This window comes from Ochotona curzoniae, unplaced genomic scaffold, assembly GCF_017591425.1.
Source record: "Ochotona curzoniae isolate NIBS_2020 unplaced genomic scaffold, NIBS_Ocur_1.0 contig_4105, whole genome shotgun sequence".
Lineage (NCBI taxonomy): Eukaryota > Metazoa > Chordata > Mammalia > Lagomorpha > Ochotonidae > Ochotona > Ochotona curzoniae.
Genome location: NW_024466129.1, coordinates 6,694,811 through 6,718,726, shown reverse-complemented (window position 1 = coordinate 6,718,726; position 23,916 = coordinate 6,694,811). Strand labels below are relative to the sequence as shown.

At 42.0% G+C, this 23,916-nt stretch overlaps 1 protein-coding gene across 6 annotated transcripts in view; it reads right to left on the bottom strand.

Annotated features, from left to right (window-relative positions):
* Nucleotides 1-23,916, bottom strand: part of CEP350 (centrosomal protein 350) — a 136,732-nt gene that overhangs the window by 7,058 nt on the left and 105,758 nt on the right. For all 6 annotated transcript variants that reach the window (XM_040984339.1, XM_040984342.1, XM_040984343.1 and 3 more), the window contains 9 exons: nt 19,101-19,312; nt 17,610-17,754; nt 14,051-14,211; nt 9,997-10,133; nt 9,723-9,805; nt 5,883-7,870; nt 4,710-5,117; nt 4,467-4,613; nt 2,139-2,261 (listed from right to left, as the gene is read on the bottom strand). In XM_040984339.1, coding sequence (XP_040840273.1) covers nt 2,139-2,261; nt 4,467-4,613; nt 4,710-5,117; nt 5,883-7,870; nt 9,723-9,805; nt 9,997-10,133; nt 14,051-14,211; nt 17,610-17,754; nt 19,101-19,312 — 3,404 coding nt within the window. The remainder of the gene's footprint in view (nt 1-2,138; nt 2,262-4,466; nt 4,614-4,709; nt 5,118-5,882; nt 7,871-9,722; nt 9,806-9,996; nt 10,134-14,050; nt 14,212-17,609; nt 17,755-19,100; nt 19,313-23,916) is intronic.

Sequence of the window (23,916 nt, the reverse complement as noted above, 5' to 3'; positions counted from 1 at the left end):
TTTGCTGGACAAATAAAAAAAAAGATCTATTTATTTGCTTGAAAGGTACAATGAGAGAGAGAGAGCTCTTCCTTCAAATGTTGTGCAGCACTCAGGGGTTGGGTCTGCCTGAAGCTAGCAACTAAAGAATCCGTCTGAATCTCCCCACACGTTGGGAGGAACACAAGCACTTGGCATCAGCTCCTATCTCCCAGGCACATTAACAGAAAAACGCATTGGAAGTGGAGTTGCTGGGATACAGATATTCAAAGAGGCTAGTTAACTCACTGCACCACAATACATCCCTCTTCTTCAAACCTAAATTTCCTCATACATTAATTCTTCCTACCTAGTATAATTTAGAATCAAATTAAGACTTTGGAAAGAACGGTAAGCCATAAAACAGTAAGCAAATGTTATTTAGTGTAATTATTACTGAGTAAATGAAACATTATAGAGATAATACACAGGAAAAATTATTCTTACTTTAAAAAGTTTATTTTTTTACTTATTTTAAACTTAGTGGAAATGCAGTGATATCGAGAGAGAGAGAGAGAGCGAGCGAGTGAACCCTTTCATCTGCTGGTTCTCTTCCTAAACATTTGCATCACCAGGGCTGAGCCAGCCTGAAACCAGCAGCCAGAATCCCACCTGGCTCTCCCATGTGGGGCAGGGACCAGGCACCTGTGACACCTGCTGCTGCCTCTCAGGATGCATCAGCAAGGAACTGGATGGGGAACAAGCAGCCAGATTCCAACCGGCACTGCCATATGGAGCACAGAGGTCCCAAGCACTGGCTGAACTGACGCCCACCACTGTTTGTTTGTTTTATAATCACTTTTTAATGTTAGAGGAATATATTACAAGTAAATTCTATCTAGTTAAGAGTTGTGGATTATTATAATAGAAGTAATAAGATGAGATGATATAGTTATGTATGGGGAACAGTTCTGCATGCTTTACACATAAAGTCATGTCTTGAATAACATTTTAGACCATGGCAGACCATGGATACAACAGCAGTCCCATACAATTATTACAGAGCTGAAAAACTCCTATTGCCTAGAGGTATCACAGCACCCATGCACTATTTACTCAAGTGCTACGATCACTTGGTGTGAGCAAACCTGTGCTGTTACATAAAAGTACAGCACATATAGTAATGTACAATATAGAATAAGTGACAATGACAATAAATTATGTTGCTTTTCCATGCTGTATGTTTTTCTCTTTTTCATACTATTCTTTTTTTATCACTATTTTAGGATGTATTCCTTCTCTTTTACTTGTAAGAAAACAAGACGTTCAGTGTTAGCCCATACGCAGCTTCATATTATTTCATACTTCTCACATTTCTTGGTTGCCCAGAGAGGCCACATCAAGTGACTGACTTACACCATTCAGCTTAAGTATATCCTATGATGTTTGTACAGTTATGAAATTGCTTAATGATAATTTCATAGAACGCAGCTCTGTCACAATTTGCATATGACTCTATCTAAATACTCATTTAATCCTGTTAATAATTTGGTCTGGCAGGTACTTATCATCTTCATATTGTAGGTAGAAAAAAATGAAGCACAAAAAATTGTACACACTAAGTGGTAGAATAGAGATTTAGGCAATCTGACTCCAGAGTCCACACTAGTGTTTTTAATCTACTACCTTAAACTCTGTTTCCACAGTTCTCAAATACTATTAAGTAAAGCATTTATTTGCCAAGTGCAAAAGAAGGCAAATTCCAAAGTCAACAGGTAGAAACGCAGCCTGTGCGGGCATTAAGATCTTAGCAGGTGGGGAAGATGTCGGCGCAGCAGGTTAAGCTGCCGCCTAGGACACTGGCACTGTCTCTGCAGTGGAGTCCGGGCCCTGCTCTGCTCTCCAGCTTTTTGCTGGTGCTGCCCCGGCAGGCACCGATGCCTGTGACCCATGCGGGAGGCCTGGATTGAGTTCTTGGTGCCTGACCTCAGCCTGGCCCAGCCCTGGCTACTGTGAGCATCTTGGGGAACTTGCTCTCTCTCTGCTTTTCAAATAAGCTTTTTAAAAATAAATAATATAGACTTAAGATCAGTTATATTCTTTCTCCTTTAGAATCTATCTACATTCTGATCTGAAAAAATATACTGCAAATAAAAAACAATCTGGTTGTATGTACTGACCAAGATATGATCCACTCGATCTCTTTTCTTTCTTCCAAATTTCATCATTTTCTGCCAATCTGTCTTGTGGTTTGGCTCCTTTTTAAGACTGAACAGCTTCAGTACTTCGGTTGTGATGAAATTCTGTGGAAATAAGAACAACAAATGAAACACAACAAGCTTCTAAGATCTATGTGTTTGCCAGATAAAATGTTCTCAGTTACACTTAGCAGTTTCAAGGGAAAAACATTGAAAATGTTCAGTTTATTCACTTTCAAGCATTTTTACTTTTACACAGTATACTAAAGTAACTCATGAATCTGCAAGAAGAAACCACGCTGGAGTTCCCTTTTCCCAGGAACTGTCACAGTTAACTTTAAGCTGGCACAACTACTGGAGAAAACATACACTAAAACTGGAAGCTTAAAAATTCTCAAGGAAATTTTTTGGGAATAATGTAGCGACAAAAACATAAGCCTGTCTGGGATGATTTATTTGGACGCACCATTTGAATGCTCACTCTTAAAAAAATCAAAATGTTATTTTAATATTAAGATTAGTGGGCAGCATCAGTTGTACTCCTGCCTGATTGCTGGTACTCTTATGTATCTTGTGTAACTTGCTCTGTTACTAACAGAACGCTTTTTAAAAATTGGATTTTAAGTCGCTTCTATCAACACATGGGGAAAGGAACACACGCACCACAATCAACAGAAGAACAAGCTTCCAATGAGTCAAAAATCCACCACTACACTACTCCACAAGCAGGCCAGAGTCACACAACGCCACTTAAGGATTCATTAAACATGGAAAGGTAAAAGAAACGGAAAATAGATGTGTTTGCAAAAGCTGCTTGCTTTAATCGAAGCCAAGGGCTGGCAAACTTTTTCTGCAAAGGGTCAGACTGTAACTATGTTAGACTGTGGGGACCTCCCTGTTTCTGCCTAACCAAGTTCACTGCTACAGAGGAAAATATAAACACAAATGGGCATGGCTGTGGTGGAACAAATTTGTATTCAGAAACATTTTGGGGGGCTGGATTTGGTCCGTAGAAGAAACCCTGGCCTGGCCCAGCCTCAGCCATTGTAGCTATTTGGGGAATGAATTAGTGGATGGAAGATCTCAAACTCTGCCTTTCAAATAAATTTTTAAAAAGTCCAAAGTCCTTATAGCCTGTGGACACTTAATCCTCAAAAGTTTCTAAGATAAAGTATTTTCATAGGTCATATTATCACCTTCCAGAGTAAAATAAAATGCCCCCCCCCAAAACACATTACCTATTTGAAACTTGCAAAATCAAACTTGGAAAGGTAACACCCAGGTGTCTAACATGACATGCTTCCATTTTCTCTTCTAGAACATTATACTTTTCTCTAAATTTCAGCTAACTTCTATTAGTTATAGTAATTTATCTCTTTAGGCATATGCCAAGCAATTGCTTTTTAAATTATGAACTACTGCAAACAGAAATAACTGCGAAAAGCCATTTTTTTAAACATGAATTTGAGGATTCATGTTTTTCTTCATTATGATTCTTCCATAGCTCATGGATTCAGTCAAATGATCTTTCAGAAAGGTGCCAGGACTATAGAGCAAGGGAAGGCCCTTCAATCAACATTACTGATGACACTGGCACTAGAAATGCACTATGCATGGCTCACATACACATACATACACCAAGTTAAAGTCCAACCTCTCAGCAGACGCAAATACCAACTTAAGATGTATCAAAGACTAAACTGTGGACTCACAACTGTGAAACTGCAAGAGGAAACAGGTAAACACTTAAAGACAATGGCATAGAAAAATATCGGACAGTACGTCAAAAATACGAACAACAAGAGGAAAAACAGACAAATGAGATTTTATCAAAGTAAGAAGTCTCTGCACAGAAAATAAACAACAGAGTGAGGAGAAAACCAATATATTGACAGAGAATATCTGTAAGCTATTCATTGGACAAAGAACGAATATTGAGAATATGCAGGAACTCAAAAAACTCAAAACCAATCCAATTAAGAAATAGGAAAAAGTTCTCAACAGACATTTCTTAAAATACAGAAGAAATAATAGCAACACATGAAAAAAAATGCTACCGCTAGTCAACAACAAAACACAAAACTATAATGAGATACCACTTTAATGAAGAGTCATTACCAAAAAGACAAAAAATACTAAGTGCTGGTGAGGATACAGAGAAAACAGAACACACATTTATTCAACACTCACTATGGAACAGGCCCTGAGGCATCATGAACAACAGAGGATACTTGCTTTTCTCACGTCTGTTTATTGCTGCACACATCAACAGGAAGTCAGAAAGGAGGTGTTTCACAGCCTGACACTTACCTTAATTTCATCAAGGCTGTTCGGATTTTTTACTCGTCGGAAGTAGCTCGAGTTGATTCTACATGGCTTCATCCAGATAGGCTGATTCAGGTTGGGATCCTCAGCAAAGATCTCCTCAAAGATTTCTTTTGTTAAATCAAAAACCGCCTTGATAGACAAAAATAAAGTAAAATGGCTAAGAATTAGAATTTCAGATAATGGGATAAAGGTTTAACGGTGAAGCTGACCTCCCCCGTCCCCTACCTGTTTGTAGACCCTTTTACTAGAGCTTTCCAGATCCAGACCCGTGCCGGTACAGCCCAGCAGCTTTGACGGAACACTGATGCTGTGAAGGTCGCGGCCTAGCTCTTTCCAGTTCCACAGTTCTTCCGCTGCGTCACGCACAAGAATTTCTACTTCCTCCACAGTATGTGGGACTGCCAGTATCGGCTCACACGGCTTCTGGGGTACTCCTTTAGGTTCTGCCATCAGAGGCACAATCGTTTCTTCTGCTTTATTTTTTTGAATCTTGTGGGAAGAACTCAAACCGAAGTCTTCATCAAACCAGTCTTGGTCATCTCCTAAAGTGCTGAGGAACTCCCGACTGATCTCAAGTTCGGCAAGTCTTTTCGCGAGCTCCTCCTGCCCACTGGCACCGAACACTGGGCTCTCCTACAGAACCAACCAAACAGAGCACCAGTCAGTGTCCTCAGACCACTTACCAAGTGGAAATGAACAAATTCCTATATATAAGTAAAATCAAAACAGTATATTGGCTTATAAAGAAATATTTAAGAAAGAATTATTCTGTTCCTACAAGTCACTTATTTTAACCTTATTCTTAAACTTTTAAAGGATGTTTATTATTTGTTTTTCCCTTTTCGTATCGTCATTATTCTGTTTCAGAAGGACTGTCCCCAACGTATGGAAATGGGATATGGAATTTCTCACCTTTGGTGATTACCTGACCCAAGTTACTCAAAATCATTACTTTTGCTCACCTGCCATGGGATGACCTAAACCAGCTGATGGTCTGAATATATGTCATAGTAGATACATTTCAGTTTTATCACAATACACATCACAAATGGTAACTGCTGCTGAGTAGATATATGATTAATGTAAACCCAAAACCCCAGGGTTGAGCACCATGGAAAGTTTCACAATATATGTCCAGTGAACCTAAAAGGTGAGCCCACCTGTGGACGGCTGCAGGGGAGTCAACCCAGCTCCTATAAACCCACCCGTGTTGGTGACAACCCTATAGCGACTACTCACGACATAAGACAATTACACTTCACACAGAAAAAAGCTACAAGGCCTTTACAAAAACTGTCAATCAAGATGTCAGGGAAAACACCCACCGGGAGCTACAGCCTTAAGCAGCACAGTACTCAAGGTAAACGGACACATTTTTATTTCAGATGAAGCACTCACCGGTCGGGGACACATATCTGGAGAGGAAATCTCTTCTTTGTCATCTTCCAACTCAGACCCTACAAAAGAGCCTGAAACACCTGCCGGCAGCCCCCCAAGCTTCTGGGTCAGGTGGTGGGGTGCTCCGTCCTTTCGGTCACCGTCAAGAAGCTCCTGGTTACTAAGCTGGATTTTCTCATTCTTCGCTTTTTTGACTTGTTGTAGTTGACTGACCGTGTCCTTCACGAACACTGTGAGTAAACTGTCCGTCAGAGAACTGACTGTCTCCAGCTGTTTGGACTTCTTTCCCTCATCCTGTGATGACCTCAGTTGGGCTTCCAGCTGATGTTTTTCTTTTGCTAAGAGGTCCAGCAGTGGGGTGGCAAGATTCTCTGAGATTTCAGAGCACAGGTCTTCCTCCTTTTTTAGACACTGCTGCTGCTTTTTCAATTCCTCGGAGAAGGTGTTGTCTAAAGCATCATGCTCGGCATCAATGGCAGCCTGTTCTACGACACCAGAAACAAGGTCCCTGGCTTCCCCTGAAGGAGTCAGTGAATCCACCGAAGCCTGCTGCTGCACACGGGCCTCAGGCCCCCTGGAAATGGCCTGTGTACTCGCCACATCTATCCTGAGGCTTTGCTCTCTATTCACTGAGGCTTCTGTATCAGGCACGCTGGGTAGAGATTTCTCATAAAAACATTCAGTGACATCTTTTTCTCTATCTTGCTGAGCCTCTGTATCTTTTTGCTCTTGAGTATAGTACTGATACTGCTCATCTGAGTAACAGTCCTCTTCATTTATGTCCACGTAGTCATCAAAGTTTTCAGGAATGTGAGATATTTTTTGAGGAGGAGCAAAAATACCATACTTCTCTTTGCATATAAAATAGGTGATGCCATCATAGGTTCCATTGTTATTTCCTTCAGGTTTATCCAACTCAACTCCGGCCCAAAATCCTTTAGCAAAGTTAGTCTCCCCTTTGAATCGCAGAGTCCCTGGCTGAACATTGCCAATCAACACCCGGTCACCAATGTGGAAGTCAAGTAATTCCCCTGCAGCGGAAGCTGAAGCCAAGGCAGGGGCCGGAGGAGCTCCCTCCTGCTCCACATCGCTGCGCTCCGCATCCTTCAACAGCTCGGTGGGGGACTTGAGATCCAGCAGCCTCTCCGAGGGGACGGAGCTATGCGTGGAAAGGCCTTTCTCACTCAGGCACTCGCTGATTTCGTCCTCACTGCCGAAGCTGCTGCTTCTACCCCTGGAGCTCCTTGCCGACTGTGACTTTTCTCTGCAAACCTCAGAGTCTTTTCTGAGTGACAACCAAGAGGACACCTCAAAGTCATCCTTATACAACTCAGCCGAAATTTCCTTTTTGAGGGGAGATGCTTCAATTTCTTCAGAGTATGATACTTCTTTAGGAGTAAAAATATGTTCTGACAAAGCTGAGCCCCTCTCCTTGTTCTTCTGTCCATAAGTGTCTTCTGATGGGCTGGCTGCACTGGGGTCCACATCTTGATCTGATTCTCTCAATATCTGCTCCCTTGTATGAAGATTTTCAATGACTAGTCTAACTAAATCTTTCTGAACATCTATGGGATCTAAAGGAATAGCTTTACTCGAAAGAATTTCAGATGAGTCTCCCTGTTCCAGGTCTAGCTGCAGTAAGACATCAGATTTCTCTGACCGTTTAGAACAACCTTCCTTAACCTTGGTCTCCTCCAATTTTGCACATCCTACTTTTTGTATTTCTGGTTGTTGATCAGGTTCTTTAATCTTGGCATCTGACACATCAAGAACTCTCTTAGGGGTACTCAATTCTTGAAGAAGAGGCAATGAAGGTGTGTTTTCCAAAGAATCCCCAGCTTCTGCTCCAGCTGTCCTGGATAACCTGAGAACTGGAGGTGGGGTCTGCAAACGCTCTTCTGTCCGACTGTTCAACTCATTCACTCTCTTCGCGTAGGCAGACACAGACTTTTCCGACACTGATCTCTGAGAACTTGACAACAAATTATCTTAAAAAAAAAAAAAGAAACTAGATCAAAATGAATTGATCATAATCTTTCAATTGCTAGGACCTAAATTTAAAGAATAAGGAATTTAAAGAATAAGGAAGGAACACTCTGGTAAGTATGAACTATTTTGGTTAAAATATAATTCATTTTTTCTTTTTTAAAGACTTACTTATTTGAAAGACAGAATAAAACAGAGGGAGAGACAGAGGTCTCCGACCTACTGGTTCACTTTCCAAATGGCTGCAACAGCCAGTGCAGGGCCAGGTGGAAGCCAGGAACCTGGAACTCCATCTTTCTCCACATGGGCGACAGGGTATCAAGCCCATGGGCCACCTTCTGTTGCTGTCCCAGGCACATGGGCAGGAAGTGGTATTTGAAGCAGAGTAGTCAGGATTTGAACTGGCATTCTGATACGGGATGCTGGCATTACAATAAGAGGTTAAATCTATTTTAACAAAGCTGGCCACAATTTTCTTTTAAGGAGATTATACTATATACAAACATTAAAAATTTAATTATTGAAATTTTAAAGTTTGGAACAATATTTCAAGAGTTGCCTTAGTGGGTCCTGGCACAATAACCTAGTGGCTAAAAACTCGCCTTGCATCTGCCAGGATCCTACATGGGCGTCAGTTCATGTCCTGGCTGCCCCACTTCCCATCCAGCTCCCTGTTTGTGGCCCGGGAAAGCAGTCGAGGATGACCCAAAGCTTTGGGACCCTGCACCTGTGTGGGAGACTCAGGAGAAGCTCCTGGCTCTTGGCTTCAGATTGACTCAGCTCTGGCCTGGGGAATGAACCAGCAGACAGAAGATCTCTTTCTCTTCTTCTCTCTGTAAATCTGTCTTTCTGATAAAAATAAGTGTTCAACAACAACAACAACAAACACAACATCAGAGTTGCCCTAGTGGACTTCAGCTTATGGAACTATTGTTCTGGCTGATCATTCCTCAAGCAAAAACAAAACTGCATGGCAAATACTATATGTTCATTTATCCTCCCAAAAGAAAACAATGGCTGGAGGGACAAATATACTTTTATTTATATTGCTAAACAAATTCATTTTGGGGGAAGACTTTAAGCTCTGAAACGTAAAAGAGAAGGACAAGATTATTTCTGCAGATACATCACTTTCAGAGCGGAATTTACAAAATAAGACAAAAGTTAAACATAATGTAATGTGTTACAAACCAAGAATTATTTACTTAATGTACTTGAGAGGCAAAGAAACAGGGACACACATGCACAGATATGGAGCCTCCATCCATTGGTCCACTCTCCAGATACCTACAACAGCTACGGCTGGGCACGACCTGTGTCTTCAGTCCACGTGGCCCAGGTGGATGCCAGGGAACTAAGTGCTTTGAGCCCTCATCTGCTGCCAAACAAGGTGCCTATTTGCAGAAAACTGGAATCAGGAGCAAACTGGGACTAGAGCCAACACATTTCACTCACTGATTCAGGTGGCTCAAGTGGCATCTTAACTGTTGGGTAAAAGCCTGTCCCAAACCAAGAATTTCATGCTAAGGGCCCAACACTATGGCACAGCAGGTGAAGCGGCTGTCTGGAATGCCACCCTTCCCTAAGGATGCTGGTTTGTGCCTGGTTGATCACTTCTGATACCACTCTCTGCCAATGGCCTGGGCCAGCAGAACAGCACGGCCCAAGCACCTGGGCCGCTGACACGCCCTGGGGAGATCCATAGGCTCCTGGTTTCAGCTTGGCCACTGTGGTTATCTGGAGAGTGAACCAGCAGATGGAGGCTTTTCCTTTTTCCTAATTCAATTAAAACACTAAATTTTGTAGGCCTTTGCACAAATCCTTAACCTATAATTATTTATTCTGGATACATGCCAGTATGTTCAGCAATAGACTCCAGGGACCCTCGGGAACGTTCCGATTCTGTAAGTGACTTCCAACTCTTTGTTGTTTCAGACCTGATGTAGAAAAAGTAATGAGCAAAAGTGACTTTCTCTTGAATTTGTCATTTATAATATTTTTATTTTAGTAAAAACAATAGTATTTTTACTTCTGTAATTTCATGTTTACTTAAAAATAATTTCTAAAAATCTTTCCATATTCCTCTTCCAGACACAGCAGATGCAGAGAGGCCAGAAGAAAGGAGTACCTGTGCAGCGACAGGGGCTTGATCCGCGGCTTCTCAGAAGCTGAAGACAGCGTTTTAATCTGAGGCTTGGCTGTCGGGGAGGTTTCCAAATCTCGGCTAAGCTCAGCTTCAGTTTTCTTAATAAACTCATCATACGACTACATTCAGAGAAACCAGGAGAGTCATTAAGGCAGAGCGTTTAAGAACTTTGTAAATGATCAGATAGTATATTTTAAGGTAAAATATGCAGACACTAAAGAAGCTGCAACATAAACCTCTATATTTTCTTATGAAACCTCAAAACTGTCCGTGGGTAAGAAATAGAATTACTATCTTACTATCATTTAGGAGATTATAGTCTCAGCCCATGGGCATTTATTATGTATAAAGCAATCATTCATATGCTGGTGCACTGGCATTGAACACTAGTCCTCCACACCTATGGTACCAGCATCCCATATGGGCCTAGGTTCATGTCCTGGCTGCTCCACTTCCAACCCAGCTCCCTGCTGGGAAAGCGGCATAGGCTGGCCCAAGTCTTTAGGTCCCTGAACACAATGTGGAAGACCTGGGAGGAAGCCCTTGGGGTCCAGCTTTGACCACAGTGGCCATCTGGGGAGTGAACTAGCAGATGGAAGCTTGCTCTCTCTGTATCTCTCCCCACTTCTCTCTGTAAATCTTTCAAGTTAAACAATTTTTTAAAAAAAAAGAGCCCTAGTCTATAATAAGACTTATTCACTTAAAAAAAAAAAAGAGGTTTATTTATTTTTATTGGAAAGTCAGATACACAGAGAGGGAGAGAGACAGACAGGAAGATCTTCCATTCTCTGAGTCACTCCCCAAGCAGCCGCAATGGCTGGAGTTGAGCTGATTCAAATCCAAGATATAGGAACCACTTTCGGGTCTCTCAAATGGGTGCAGGCCACTGAGGCTTTGGACTGTCCTCAACTGCTTTCCCAGGCCACAAGCAGGGAGCTGGAAAGGAAGTGGAGCCACTGGGATGAGAATCGGCGCCCATGTGGGATCCCACTGCATGCAAGGCAAGCACTTCAGCCTCTAGGCTACCGCCTGGGCCCAATAAGTATTATGAAAAAAAATTCATACATGGTCACCTTAGAAATCTTATTTACATTACTATTCTCTAAAGGGCATACTATAACTTTCATTTTAGTGCACAGTAATTTAGTCATTTGTCTTAAGGGAATAGGATCCAGGGAGGTACTAAGTTCTTGAGGACAAAAGGCAGTGGTAGGGAGTATGACAGCTCATAATTACAAGTTTCCAGGTTAATCATTCTACAGACAATCACAATTTGTAGAAAAGCTAACAGCAGCTGCCTGTGTACTATAACCTCTTTCCTTTGCAGAGCTAAAATCTTCCCTTCACTGCTCTATGTGATACTACAGCTGTTTGGTTCAACACTGCATGCTTAGTGTCTATTCACAATGTCTGGCACAAGCTTGGCTGTCAAACATTTACAGAATAAAGGGATGTTCATTAATTACCACAGATCCCTAAAATCAGGACTCGAGTCCAGCTTCAGGACTCTCCTCACCAATGCTAGTTTTTCCTGAATTCTCAACATGTTGACAAATTCACTATTGGCATTAAATCACTGGAAATGCTAGGTAGCTAGGTATATGTGAGAACTGCTACACCTAACCTGAAGGTGCAGTTCATTCATTAAATGTGCAATCAAATAAAATACCACAGATTTGTTTTTAATATGAACTGCTATATGTAATAAATGGAGCAGGCTTCAGATTTTTTTTGGAGATTTCTGACAATTGGAAAAACAGAATAATTTTAACTAGAAATATCAAGAAATTAAGAAAAAATAGTTATGCTTTGGATGTATAAAACATGTAGATAATAGCACATCTTATTAACACACATGCTCATGAATCTATTATAAAAAGTTAAAATATCAAAAATTGTAAAACTGTACACAGATCGGTGCAGCACAACTTACAGTTCAGAGAAATGTAAACAAGAGTAAAGATGGGAGACTAGACAGCTGTAAATGAGCTGTGGCTGAGCTCATACGGTGTTAGCATTTTGCAGCTGTCTTACTGCTGCTGCAGGGGAGCTCAAAGCAGATTTCCAGCTGTGGGAATGCTGGAGCCCCACCCTCTCCCTCACCTTCACTCTGCTTTCATCTTCTCTCGTATTTACTTTAACCATTTAATACACTGCAGAGACAGAGCCCGTGCACTGCTTGCAGATCTCTTGCCTGACTAACACAGCAGTTAACGAATATTTCTTCACAAAGCTCCTACTTTTATTCCACTACTTCTCTATCTAATTGGTTCCGTATTACTTGACCTACAGGATCAAGTCCAAATCTTCCGGTCTGATAGCTAAGGTCCATGATGTGGTTTTTACTTTTAAACTTCATTTCCCACTTCTGTGGCATGAATTCCCCAGTAAAGTTATCATGCCTTAATCCCTTTTCCTACTTGTAAATATCTGGGTAATTTAAAAGCCCTATTCCATCTTGAAATTACATACCTGTATAAATGTTTAATCCTTCCAGAGTTATTTTTTATGTGGAAGGCAGAACAATGGTAACGGCCAAAATTGGGAATTACAGGTTAGAATCCTAGTTTTACCACTTAGCAATTCTTTGACCCTGGACCAATCATTACTGTCTCCGAAACAGTCTCCTGACTAAAGTGGTGACAACTACCCTCACTTTGATGTTGTGAGAATTAAATGAAAACATTTACTTAGGTGGCTTTCTGGCACAGAAACACAATATGGATATTTGATGAGCAAGTTAAAACCAGAGCATGTGCTTGGTATTAATAATCAGGACCAACAGATGCAAATTAAAAGGTCAGAAGTTCTGGCTAAATTCAAAGAGCTTTCTAACTCAGAAAACACTTATAGTCAACTAATGAAATCAGCTGCCTTGAAAACCTAAGATGTCACATTACCGGAAGCATTCAGTGAGAGCTGACTGACCGCCTGATGCTACCATCAGAAGGGACTCCTGCCGTGAGCAGGTGAGCCAAACCAGCTTTGTAACAAATGCAGTGTGTCAGGAACAGCAGGCTGACTGGCCAGCACAAAAACAGCACAGGCCGGACATTTAAGAGGCAAGAGGTCGGGCCCGGCGCGGTGGCGCAAGTGGTTAAAGGTCCTCGCCTTGCACGCCCGGGATCCCATATATGGGCGCTGGTTCCAATCCCGGCAGCCCCGCTTCCCTTCCAGCTCCCTGCCTGTGGCCTGGGAAAGCAGTCGAGGACAGCCCAAAGCTTTGGGAACCTGCACCCGCGTGGGAGACCCGGAAGAGGCTCCTGGCTTCGGATCGGCATAGTATCGGCCCGTTGCGGCTCACTTGGGGAGTGAATCATCGGACGGAAGACCTTCCTCTCTGTCTCTCCTCTCTGTATATCCACCTTTCCAATAAAAAATAATAAAAATAAATCTTTTAAAAAAAAAAAAAGAGGCAAGAGGTCATAAGGGCCTCCGCCAACTTGATGGCAGTAGGAAAGGAACTGGACAAGCAAGAATTACATAAAGAAGAACTGGAAACTGGTGACTGAGTGGATAGGGAAAAACACAATGGGCAGACTTCAAAATCAGGTTTTCTGCAGGGGACAGATTCAGGAAGGGTGTGTAAAGCTAGGGAGAGAAATCCATTCAAGTAACCATTTGGAACCATCTGAACAATAAAGAGTTATGCTAGGAAGCTTTGTGGCATGAAGTTCTATCCTTCCACAAAAGGAAAATAATAATTCTAACACTTAGGGTTACATAGATTTCTAATGGTTCTTTGCATAAGAGGGAATGAATATTAATCTTTCTTTTGTAGATCTAATCTTTTTATCTAGGAAAAGGGCCTTATAAGATTTTAACACTTGCTTTACTACAATGTAACATCTAAACTTGGTATTTAATGTTCTAAGAGTTTGCTTAAACAACCCTAGACCTTTTTTGATGAATTAGGCTGAAACGTGGCTCTGCACTGATCCTGGAAAAGCCTAGCCCGTGACTATGTATGTAGGATGCTACAAGCGTCTTGGGCTCAGACACGCGAGCTTTGGAGAATCCCCTTCTTGGGTCTGACCTCGAGCTGCTTGATCAGACTGGCCTCCTGGGCTTTCAGTCTCTCCTTCTGTCTTTTCCTCTGCTCCTTCTTCAGCTGGTCCACAACCGATTTCCTCTTGCGCAGCTCATCTTTCAGAGCTCTGATCCGACCTTCGATGTCACTCTGGTCAGAGGTAGTTTCTAAAAAAGATACAAAATACTTTATTTAATTTTAACTTACGAATAAAAAGTTAACTCAGGAACCAATGAAAAACAGTGTAATATAACACTTCATTTAAAGTCAACCTAACTTTTAAAATTAAAAAATCTGAGCTTCTGAACAAACTCATTAGCCAAATGCTCCTCTCCTTCCCATGAATCCTCTACTAGTTGTCTGGTTTATTTCTATTCATTTTCACTTTCTAATTGTTCTATTTGAAAGAAGTCTCAAAGTGCCTAGTTTGATAAGATAATCATAAATAATATCCCTTTCCTGAACTAATTATGCCTCAACAGTTTTTAGGTTACATTAAAATCAAATGGGAGGTCCCAGCACGGTATCCAAGCAGCTAAAGTCCTCCCATAAGGGTGCCAGTTCTAATCCCAGTAGCCCCGCTTCCCAGCCAGCTCCCTGCTTGTGGCCCGGGAAAGCAGTCAAGGATGGCCCAAAGCCTTGGGACCCTGCACCCATGCGGGAGACCCAGAAGAGCTCCTGGCTCCTGGCTCCAGATTGGCACAGCTCCAGCCATTGTGGCTGCTTGGGGAGTGAATCATTGGATAGAAGATCTTCTTCTCTTTCTCTCCTCATTTCTGTATATCTGACTTTGCAATAAAAAATAAGTAAATCTTTAAAAAAATGGGATATGGAACTGTATCATAAAAAATGTTAAGCAATTTAAAAAATACTAATAAAAATAAAAATAAAAGAATTAAACTGGAATTTCACCATTTCAAACTGATTTATAAAGCTGATGCCTTAATTCCACATATAGTTATATTCTGCTGTAATCTTTCTTTGAAAGCTCTTAAAATAGTTAAAACAGTGGAATGAAGGTAATTCTATTTTCTTTCCCCCCCCAACAGTTCACACACACACACACACACACACACACACACACGACATCCACTCATTATAATGTGTCACACCATGCCATGAAAACAAAGACATCATCTAAAGACACTGCTTATTTCACTACACATGGAAATTACACAGCACAAAGATGACTGCTCTCGGCACCTCCCTCTGAACCACACAATGGCATCATTTCCACATAATGATATTGAGTAGACACGAACCTCACACAGAAGTACCATTGCATACACATCTGAAGACTCATGCACATTCTATTACATCACAAAACAAGGGGTTTTCCCCAGGGATTTCAGATTCAATTGTGTAAGAACTAGTTACGAAATCTGAATGCATAAAGAATAGTCTTGTCTTTAATAGTGGGATCCACACATCCAGATTACAGATAAAGAAATCTGAGTTTCTGCCATTTCTATGACACTCACGTACACTAGGCAAGTGAAGATCGTCTGAGACAGGTAGTGATGTCATACTGGGCCCTTACCACAGGCAGTTTACTATTTCTTAATCAATATTCTTATAAAATGAAATCATACAAAGGCTATCTTTCAATCCTAGAGCACTACTTATGTGCTTGACCATGACCTGACTTGTAAAACTGTTTTACAGATAAAAAAAAGTTAAGGTATGAAAAGCATGTAGTCTGGCATATTGTAAAAGCTCAAAAAAAAATGTAGATTTGGAATGAAATTAAATGGTAATCAACACATGAATGGATAAACAAAATGTGCCAAATATACACAACGAAATACTATTTAGACTCCAAAAATGAGAAAATCCTGTCATCTGAGAGATGACTGGATCAGACACAGAAAGACAAACAGCACACGGCCTCAGTCCCATGTGGAGCCAACTACAGCTGCTCCAGTGGGAGCAGGCGGCAGGACCACGGGGCTGGGCCGAGGCTGCAGGCTGTGGGAAGATGCCGACCAAGCAAGAGCAAAAGAAATCCAATAACAACAATGCAGTGTGTTACTGAAAGTCACAAAGACTTTCTAAGTGTTAAAAAAAATGACAACTAAGTGAGCAAATGTACACCAATTGGCTCAATTTAGCATTCTATGTTTATTTTAGTACATGAAAAGTACACATTTTTTATCTGCAAAACAAGAAAATAATTTTAAGTAATGGTAGTAATAATACTAACACATCGACATTCTTTATGCTGCCGTGTCCGTTAAGCCATATATTTCTGCTTTCAACCTCAATGAGGGGATAACAACCGGGTATCAGCTTTATGCTTTCTTTAGTTTCTGAACCACAGAACCCACTGATTTCAGGGGCCATAATGGCTGGAGCTGAGCTGATCTGAAGCCAGGCAGGAGCTCAGAGCTTCCCCTGGGTCTCCACACAGGTGCAGGGTCCCAAGGCTTTGGGTCATCCTTGACTGCTTTCCCAGGCCACAGCAGGGAGCTGGCTGGGAAGCAGGGCTGCTGGGATACAAAATGGTGTCCACATGGGATTCCAGTGGGTGCAAGGCAAGGACTTTAGCCACTAGCCTACTGAGCTGGGCCCAAAAGTATATACAGTTTTTAGCCCAAGATTTATATGCTTCTATTTTGCAGTCCAAAGAATAAAGGGCACCTATAAATACAGGACTGAGAAAATGCCATGATTTACTGATGTCTAAAATATGGAAAGCAAAGGAGGCCAGTACAGTATCCAGGATCACAGTCCCCCCAACTCCTCCAAATTCTGTTTTTCGCTTTCTTTATTAAATGCCTACTATCAAAAGTAACCTAAAAAACGAGCTCATGAAGCAATAGTGGAAGCTCAACATAACCAGTCAATATAATTAGTATGGCAATATTCAACCCAGTACTAATTCTACCCTTAAACCTACATAAAGCAAACATATGTTAGGCATGCTACTCAAGGCCAACAAACTCCAACAAGCCTTTTAGCACAGAAGTTCATTCTTTCATAATCTGTGAACTCTACCCAGTTTTATTGTAAGGGAGATTTTATGAGAAAATGGACAACACTCTCCATTGTCATTTGCAGTTTATTACTTCTCTACTTCTTCTCCTTTCTAGGACCTGCCCATCCTGTTCTACCAGCTTACTGTCATTGCCTCATCCCAGAAACATTTAACACACCTATGACTCCATGCAAAGTGCCTGCTAGGTCTTGATGCTACAACTGCTGGAAAACACAGATCCTCCTCTGCAAAGCTTGTAGTTTAGTAGGCAGGACTTGCTCAGCAAAGTCTGCTTACAATTTGTGCTGCTGAATATGACAAGCTGAAATACAAAGTACTATGGAAACATCTAAACAGGAACTCACATAGAAAAAAAAAGATTCAACAAATGTTTGAGGGATGATGTCCACTAACATATGAAACTACAGCAATTTGTCTAATTATCCATGAAAAGCAAAAAATTCACCTTGGCAAGAACAAAGTCTTTATGAATGGACCAAAGGTGAACAGTATAGTAGCACATAATCAGCAGAGTTTGCTGAAGGGGAGCTGAGGCCAGACTACAGAGGACGCCCCAGCAGGCCTTACCTGACTGTGTCATGGACAAGGACTCATCCGACCAGCTGGCACAGTGCTGCGGGGACCTGGCAGGCACACGAGACTGTCCTCCAGTCCTAGGGCTGCCTTTGCTGGAATCCTGCTTGGACACGGAGGAGCAGCTTTTGGGAGGTGACTAAACACACATAAAACCAAATGAGAACCACTTTGTGACACAGTGAAGAACTTTATTTAAACGGCAATACTAGCATATTTAATTAATACTTGCACAGATTTAGATAACATAAAAGTGAAAAATGTTTGTAAATCACAATCTTTTTTTAAGAAAGAAAAGTTGTAAAAGAGGATGCTTTTAAAAGAGGCCAGCAGGTCAGTGACATTTATTTGTCCCTAAAAATACTAAATACAGGACCGGTGCAGTGGCATAGCAAGCTATTCCTCTACCGCTAGTTCCAGCATCCCAACTGGGCACTGGTTTCTGTGTCCTTACTGCTCCATTTTTAATCCAATGTTCCAATAATGGCCTGCGAAAGCAGCGGAAGATGGCCCAAGGCTTTGGGCCCTTGCATCCATGTGGGAGACCCAAAAGAAGCTCCTGATTCCCAGCTTCAGACCAGCCTAACTCTGGCTTTAGGAGCCATTTGGGGAGTGAACCAGTGGAAGGAAGATCTGTGTAACTGACTTCCAAGTAAAATAAATGCATCTTTTGGGCCTGGTGTGATAGCATAGTGGTTAAAGTCCTCGCCTTGCACACGCCAGGATCCAATATAGGTGCTGGTTCTAATCCCAGTGGCCCTGCTTCCCATCCAGCTCCCTGCTTGTGGCCTGGAAAAGCAGTCAAGGACGGCCCAAAGCCTTGGGATCCTGCACCTGCGTGGGAGACCCGGAAGAGCTCCTGGCTCCGGATTGGCACAGCACCGGCTGCTGTGGTCACTTGGGGAGTGAATCATCAGACGGAAGATATTTCTCTCTGTCTCTTCTCCTCTCTGTATATCTGTCTTTCCAATAAAAATAAATCTTTAAAAATAAATTAATAAATGCATCTTTTAAAAAATTACCAAATGTATATATACTTCTTTTATGGAAGGGGCAAGGAGGAAAAATAGCCATATAAGAAGACTGTCCATAACAGACTGTTAAAACAATACCAAAATTTTTACTCTGACATTAAGCAGAAGTGAAAAATGATTTGAGGCTAGTGTTATGGTATAGCGGGTTAAGCCATCAAATATGCTGCCAGCATCCTTTCTGGGCACCGGTTCAAGTTCTAGCTGCTCCATTTTTGTTCTAGCTCCCTGCTAGTGCACCTGGGAAAGCCATGGGACATGGCTCAGGAGTTTGGGCTCTGTCCTCACACCCGACTCCGGGCTTGGCCTGGCCCAGCGCTGGTGAGGCCGTCTGGGAAGTGAAGCAGCCAATTAAGACCTCTGTCTTAATTTTTTTTTAAAGGAAGAACAATAATTACCTTTTAGATTCCACCCCCCAAAGATGCTCATAATACAGGATCATACACGGATTTACCTGTTTACTAGGAGAGGTAGAAGATTCTAGTTCCTGTGAAAAAACCATTTCTTCGGTGAGTATGCTACGATCTGGACTCCCCGGCTGCTCCTGCACCGCAGACTCGGACGGCGCAAAGCCAACAGCAAGGCTGCCTAGTTCTTCCGGAATAGAACTTTCACTGTGTTGATGAGAGTAAGAAGGTCCTGGAGATTCTTCTTCACTCACTGATGCTAGAAAGAATCGACGAAAACAGGAAAAAACATGCAATTCCGGTTAGTGGGAAAATTATAATTTTACTCATTTGTGTTTGTTTCAAGTATATTATCACCAGTCACATGTAGACATACTTTAATTAAGCATTTTGCCTGATGCCAGCTGAGAAGGAGCTATCTATTCCATGGAATCAGCAATGACAGTCACTGTTAATCCAAGTGTGAGGATGCAGAGCTATTATAACTTGCATTTACTACTTCACTAGAAGTCTACCAAGGCACACACACCCACACAGCCATCCAGGACTGCCACTCATTTGCCTTTAAAGCGTGGAAATTTGCTAAGTGAAAATTTAGTATATCCTTTTATACTATCTAGAGGTTTTGTTTTGTTTTTTAACACTAGTTTTTTACTACTTTTAAAAAGGTGTAAGAGGAAAAAAGGTAAAATCTTCCACAGAAACATCTGCTAAGAAAAGCATTGGCAAAAGTATTAAATGTTTGGCCAAAGTGAGCACAAAAATTAATTTTTAAAAACTGTGGTAAAAGAGACACAATAGAAAATCGACTATCTTTGCAATTTACCGAAGTAGTGGCCTTAGCATAGAACATCTCCATCTTCCCCAACTGCATCTCTACAACCATTCAACAATCTCCTGCACTCTCCACCCCACGCCTGCACCCAACACCACTCCACTTGTTCGCCCTGCAGATGACTAACCTGGGTTCCTCATCTAAGTGGGAGGCATTCTGTGTTTGTTCTTTGTAAGTGGCCTGTTTCATTTGGCAGTGTGTCATCAAGTTTCAACCACACTGTATCATGTGTCAGAATTTCCTACCTTTTTACTGCTGAGTAACATTCCGTGGTATGTACTGACCACACTTTGCTTGCTTTTTCACCTCTGGGTGGACACTCAAGCTGCTTGTACCATTTGGCTATTGTGAATAATGCTGCTGTAAACATGGGTGTACAGAGATTTTTCTGAGATTTTCCTCTCAATTCTTTTTCATACATACTCACAAGTGACACTATTGCATCACATAATTTAAAACAAAATTTTGAGGGGCTGGCATGGTGGCATACTGAGTGAAGCCACTACCTGGGGGTGGGGCACTGCTTTTCTTCTGATCCACCTCCCTGCTAGTGCATCCAGGAAGGAAGCGGAAGCTGATCCAGGTGTCTTGGGACCCTCACCCACATGGGAGACATGGAGAAAGCTCCTGGCTAAGGACCAACCCAGCTCCAGGCAATGATGGCATTGGGAAGTGAATAAACAGGTGGAAGATCTCTTTTTTGTAACTCAAATAACTAAATTAAAATTCTCTCTTTAAATAAAGTCTTTATCTTAGCTTAAAAAACAAACAAACAAACAAAAAACAACTCAGTAGCCTGAGGCCAGAGCCCAAATGGCTGGTATGCTCACCTGGCTTCTTGGATTGCCCAGCTCCACCGGGTGAGGGCTTAGGGCATGAGGCATGTGGGCCAGGGTTGGCATCTGGCCCCACCAGGTGATCTAGTTGGATAAGGGCTAGAGCCAGGTACTGCTGCCTGTGCCCCTACCATGTCTTTAAAACTAACTAGCCACCTGCGCCTTCCAGGATCCCTTGTCCTAACAGCTGCTCTCAAGCGTAGGGATGGCCTTTTTCATTGGCAAGTGGCCCCACTTTGTACTTTCATGCCTTGTAGACTTCGGACACCTCAGGATCATTGATTTCAGAGGCCATGCATCCTGACCTCAATGCCCACATTGCACGTTGGGTCACCTCCTGTGCAGACTATAGGGCAAAGGAAAGGAACATCCATAGGCACATATGAAAATAAGTCTTCCTACTGTAGTGAACCAGTTGAAGACTTCAGACACCTCTTCCAACAGCAGGAAGTAAAGCCTTGGTTTTTACCATATTAAGGTGTGACACTTGAAGGTAGACATGCCAACCTCTACTCTTGATCCTCTTTGGAAGCTGCTATTGACAGAGCTCCTCAGTAAGTTCTAATATGTATTAGACGATCTCAGTACATGACATGAAGCTAATTTTTGAAAACCTATTGCTTTAGGTAGTTGAGCCTACACTTCAGACACCCTTAGTCATGGATAAACTACAAGCCTTAGAATAGTGACAGAAGGAGCCTGCGCAGTGATTAATGGAGTCTATCGCCTCTAATGATAGAATGTTCAAATGTTCTGCACAGAGGCAATCTCTCAACACTGAGTATTTGGGAAATAATAAAATATAATGTTCCTTTCATAAAGAACACTCCATTTGTACTTTGTCTCTTTCCAATATCTCTCAGAGGGACTAACAATCTTTCAGAACAGTGAGGACCATGCAGGGTACAGAGTCACGGGCATCCATGAGACAGAGTTCCAAACCCCTAGTGGGCAAAGCCGACAACCCTAATCAGCAGGAACAAGTTGCAGATAAGCTAAAGCTACATGCTTCAGCAATCCTTAAAATTAAGGGTCATAACTTTCTGAGGGGTGGGGGAAGATGGGAACGGAAGGTAGCTAATTTAGGTTCACAAGTTGGAAGTCCCATCTCCCCTATCCAATTCAATACTATCTGCCTACCTCTCAATCAAATGACCCCTTCCCTTCTCCTGGGACCTGGGAAGGTATCAAGCAATCAATCCCCCTTCTAGGCTCATTAAGAAGCCTGGGAACAGGAGAGGCACGTTCTCTCTTCTTAGGGACACAGGATGGAAAGTTTACACCTCGGAAGCAAACCAGAGTATGCTGAGGTGATCCAGTTGGTTCCGCTGTACTTCCAGAACTTCATTAAACATTAGCCAATAAGCTATAGCAGCACAGCTCTGGCTTTACCCATGACCTGGGCAAGGCAGCAGAGGATGACCTGAGGGCCTGGGTCCCTGCCAGCCTTGTGGGAGACCTGATGGGGCTTGGGGCTGGGGGATCTTTGCTCCTGACTGTGGCTGCTCCTGACTCTGCCTGTTGCAGCCATTTGTGAAGTAGACCTGTGGATGGAAGGATCTATCTCTGTTAACTCTGACATTCAAATAAATAAATCCTTAAGAAAAAATTGATAAACTATCATACTATTTCCATAGATATATTTCTCTTTTTTAAAGATTTGCTTTTTGTTTTTACTGTTAAATCAGATATACAGAGAGGAAGATCTTCTGTCCAAGTGGCTGAAATAGCCAGAGCTGTGCCGATCTGAAGCCAGGAGCCTGGAGCTTCATCCGGGTCTCGCACATGGCTGCAGGGTCCCAAGGCTTTGGGCCATCCTCGACTGCTTTCCCAGGTCACAAGCAGGGAGCTGGATGGGAAGCGGGGCTGCTGGGACACAAACTGGTGCCCATATGGGATTCTGGTGTGCTCACGGCAAGGACTTTAGCCATTAGGCCATTATGCTGGACCTGATATTATATTTCTTTCTAACAGCAATGTACAAGGGCTTCAATCTTCCCACGTCCTCATTTACATTTTTATCATGTTAATTTTAATAGCCACTCCTCTGTCTTGAAGACAGGGGTATGTCAAGAGCACTCTGACAATATTTGAATCCTTATACAGAACATGGATAATCATTGACATTTTTTTAAAAACATGATATAAGAATAATACAATGTAAATCAAAATGGAAAAAGTCAACACTTTTAAACTGTATATGCATAATGACACTATACCGTAGATTTTTTTCAATTAAAAACTGGAACAAAAGATTTTAAAAACTTTTCACCACAAAGAAATGTTAACTTTCAGGGAATAGGTAGGTTTACCCTGAATACGCATTATTCAGTGCATACATGTATAAAATCCTTACATGTCATGTATAATTTTATGTGTCAGTTAAAAATAAAACAAAATTTAAAAAATAAGAAATCAAGCAGAGAAGGAAATGGAACTACGAATCACCTGCCTTGACTGGAGGTGTTTCACACTGGCAGGCAGGGACCTCCTCCCACTCACACCTGATGGACAGTTAGTTCCTCCTTTCCCCACTGCTCTGCACATCTGCCTATTTTACATACAAGTCACTTTCCACAGAGTTGTATTTTCTGGGCTGTTAAACAGTCTGCCTATCTCTCTACAGATTATCATGTTGTTTTGATTACTGCATCTTTAGAGGCTGTGCTACCTGGTAAAGTCATTAATTGCAGTTGGTGGTTATTTTTCCTAGAAATGTGTTGGGGCTAATCCTCCACATGCAATTGTCAGCATCCCATATTAGTACCAGTTATGTTCTGGCTGCTCCAGTTCCAATCCTGCTTATGACCTGGGAAGGTAGCAGAGGATGGCTCAAACCCTTGGGCCCCTGCACCCACAAGGGAGACCTGGAAAGAAGTTCCAGGTTTCATGGTTTTGTTACGGCTCAGCTCTGGCCTTTGGAGCCAACTGGAGAGTGAACCAGCAGATGGAAGATCTTTCTCTCTGATTCTCCTCTTTGTATAATCTGCCTTTGAAATAAAAATAAATAAATATATATAAAAAAAAACAAGTCTAGTATAGTGACAAAGTCAGAAGTCTGTTAAAAGATGATCCCTGCTGGGTGCAACCTCTTCAGGGGCGGGGCACAACAGCTACAGCCTCTCCTGACTGTCCTCCGGCGACAAGTCACTCACTTATTCAGGTCTAGTCACTGTATCTTCTGACCATTCT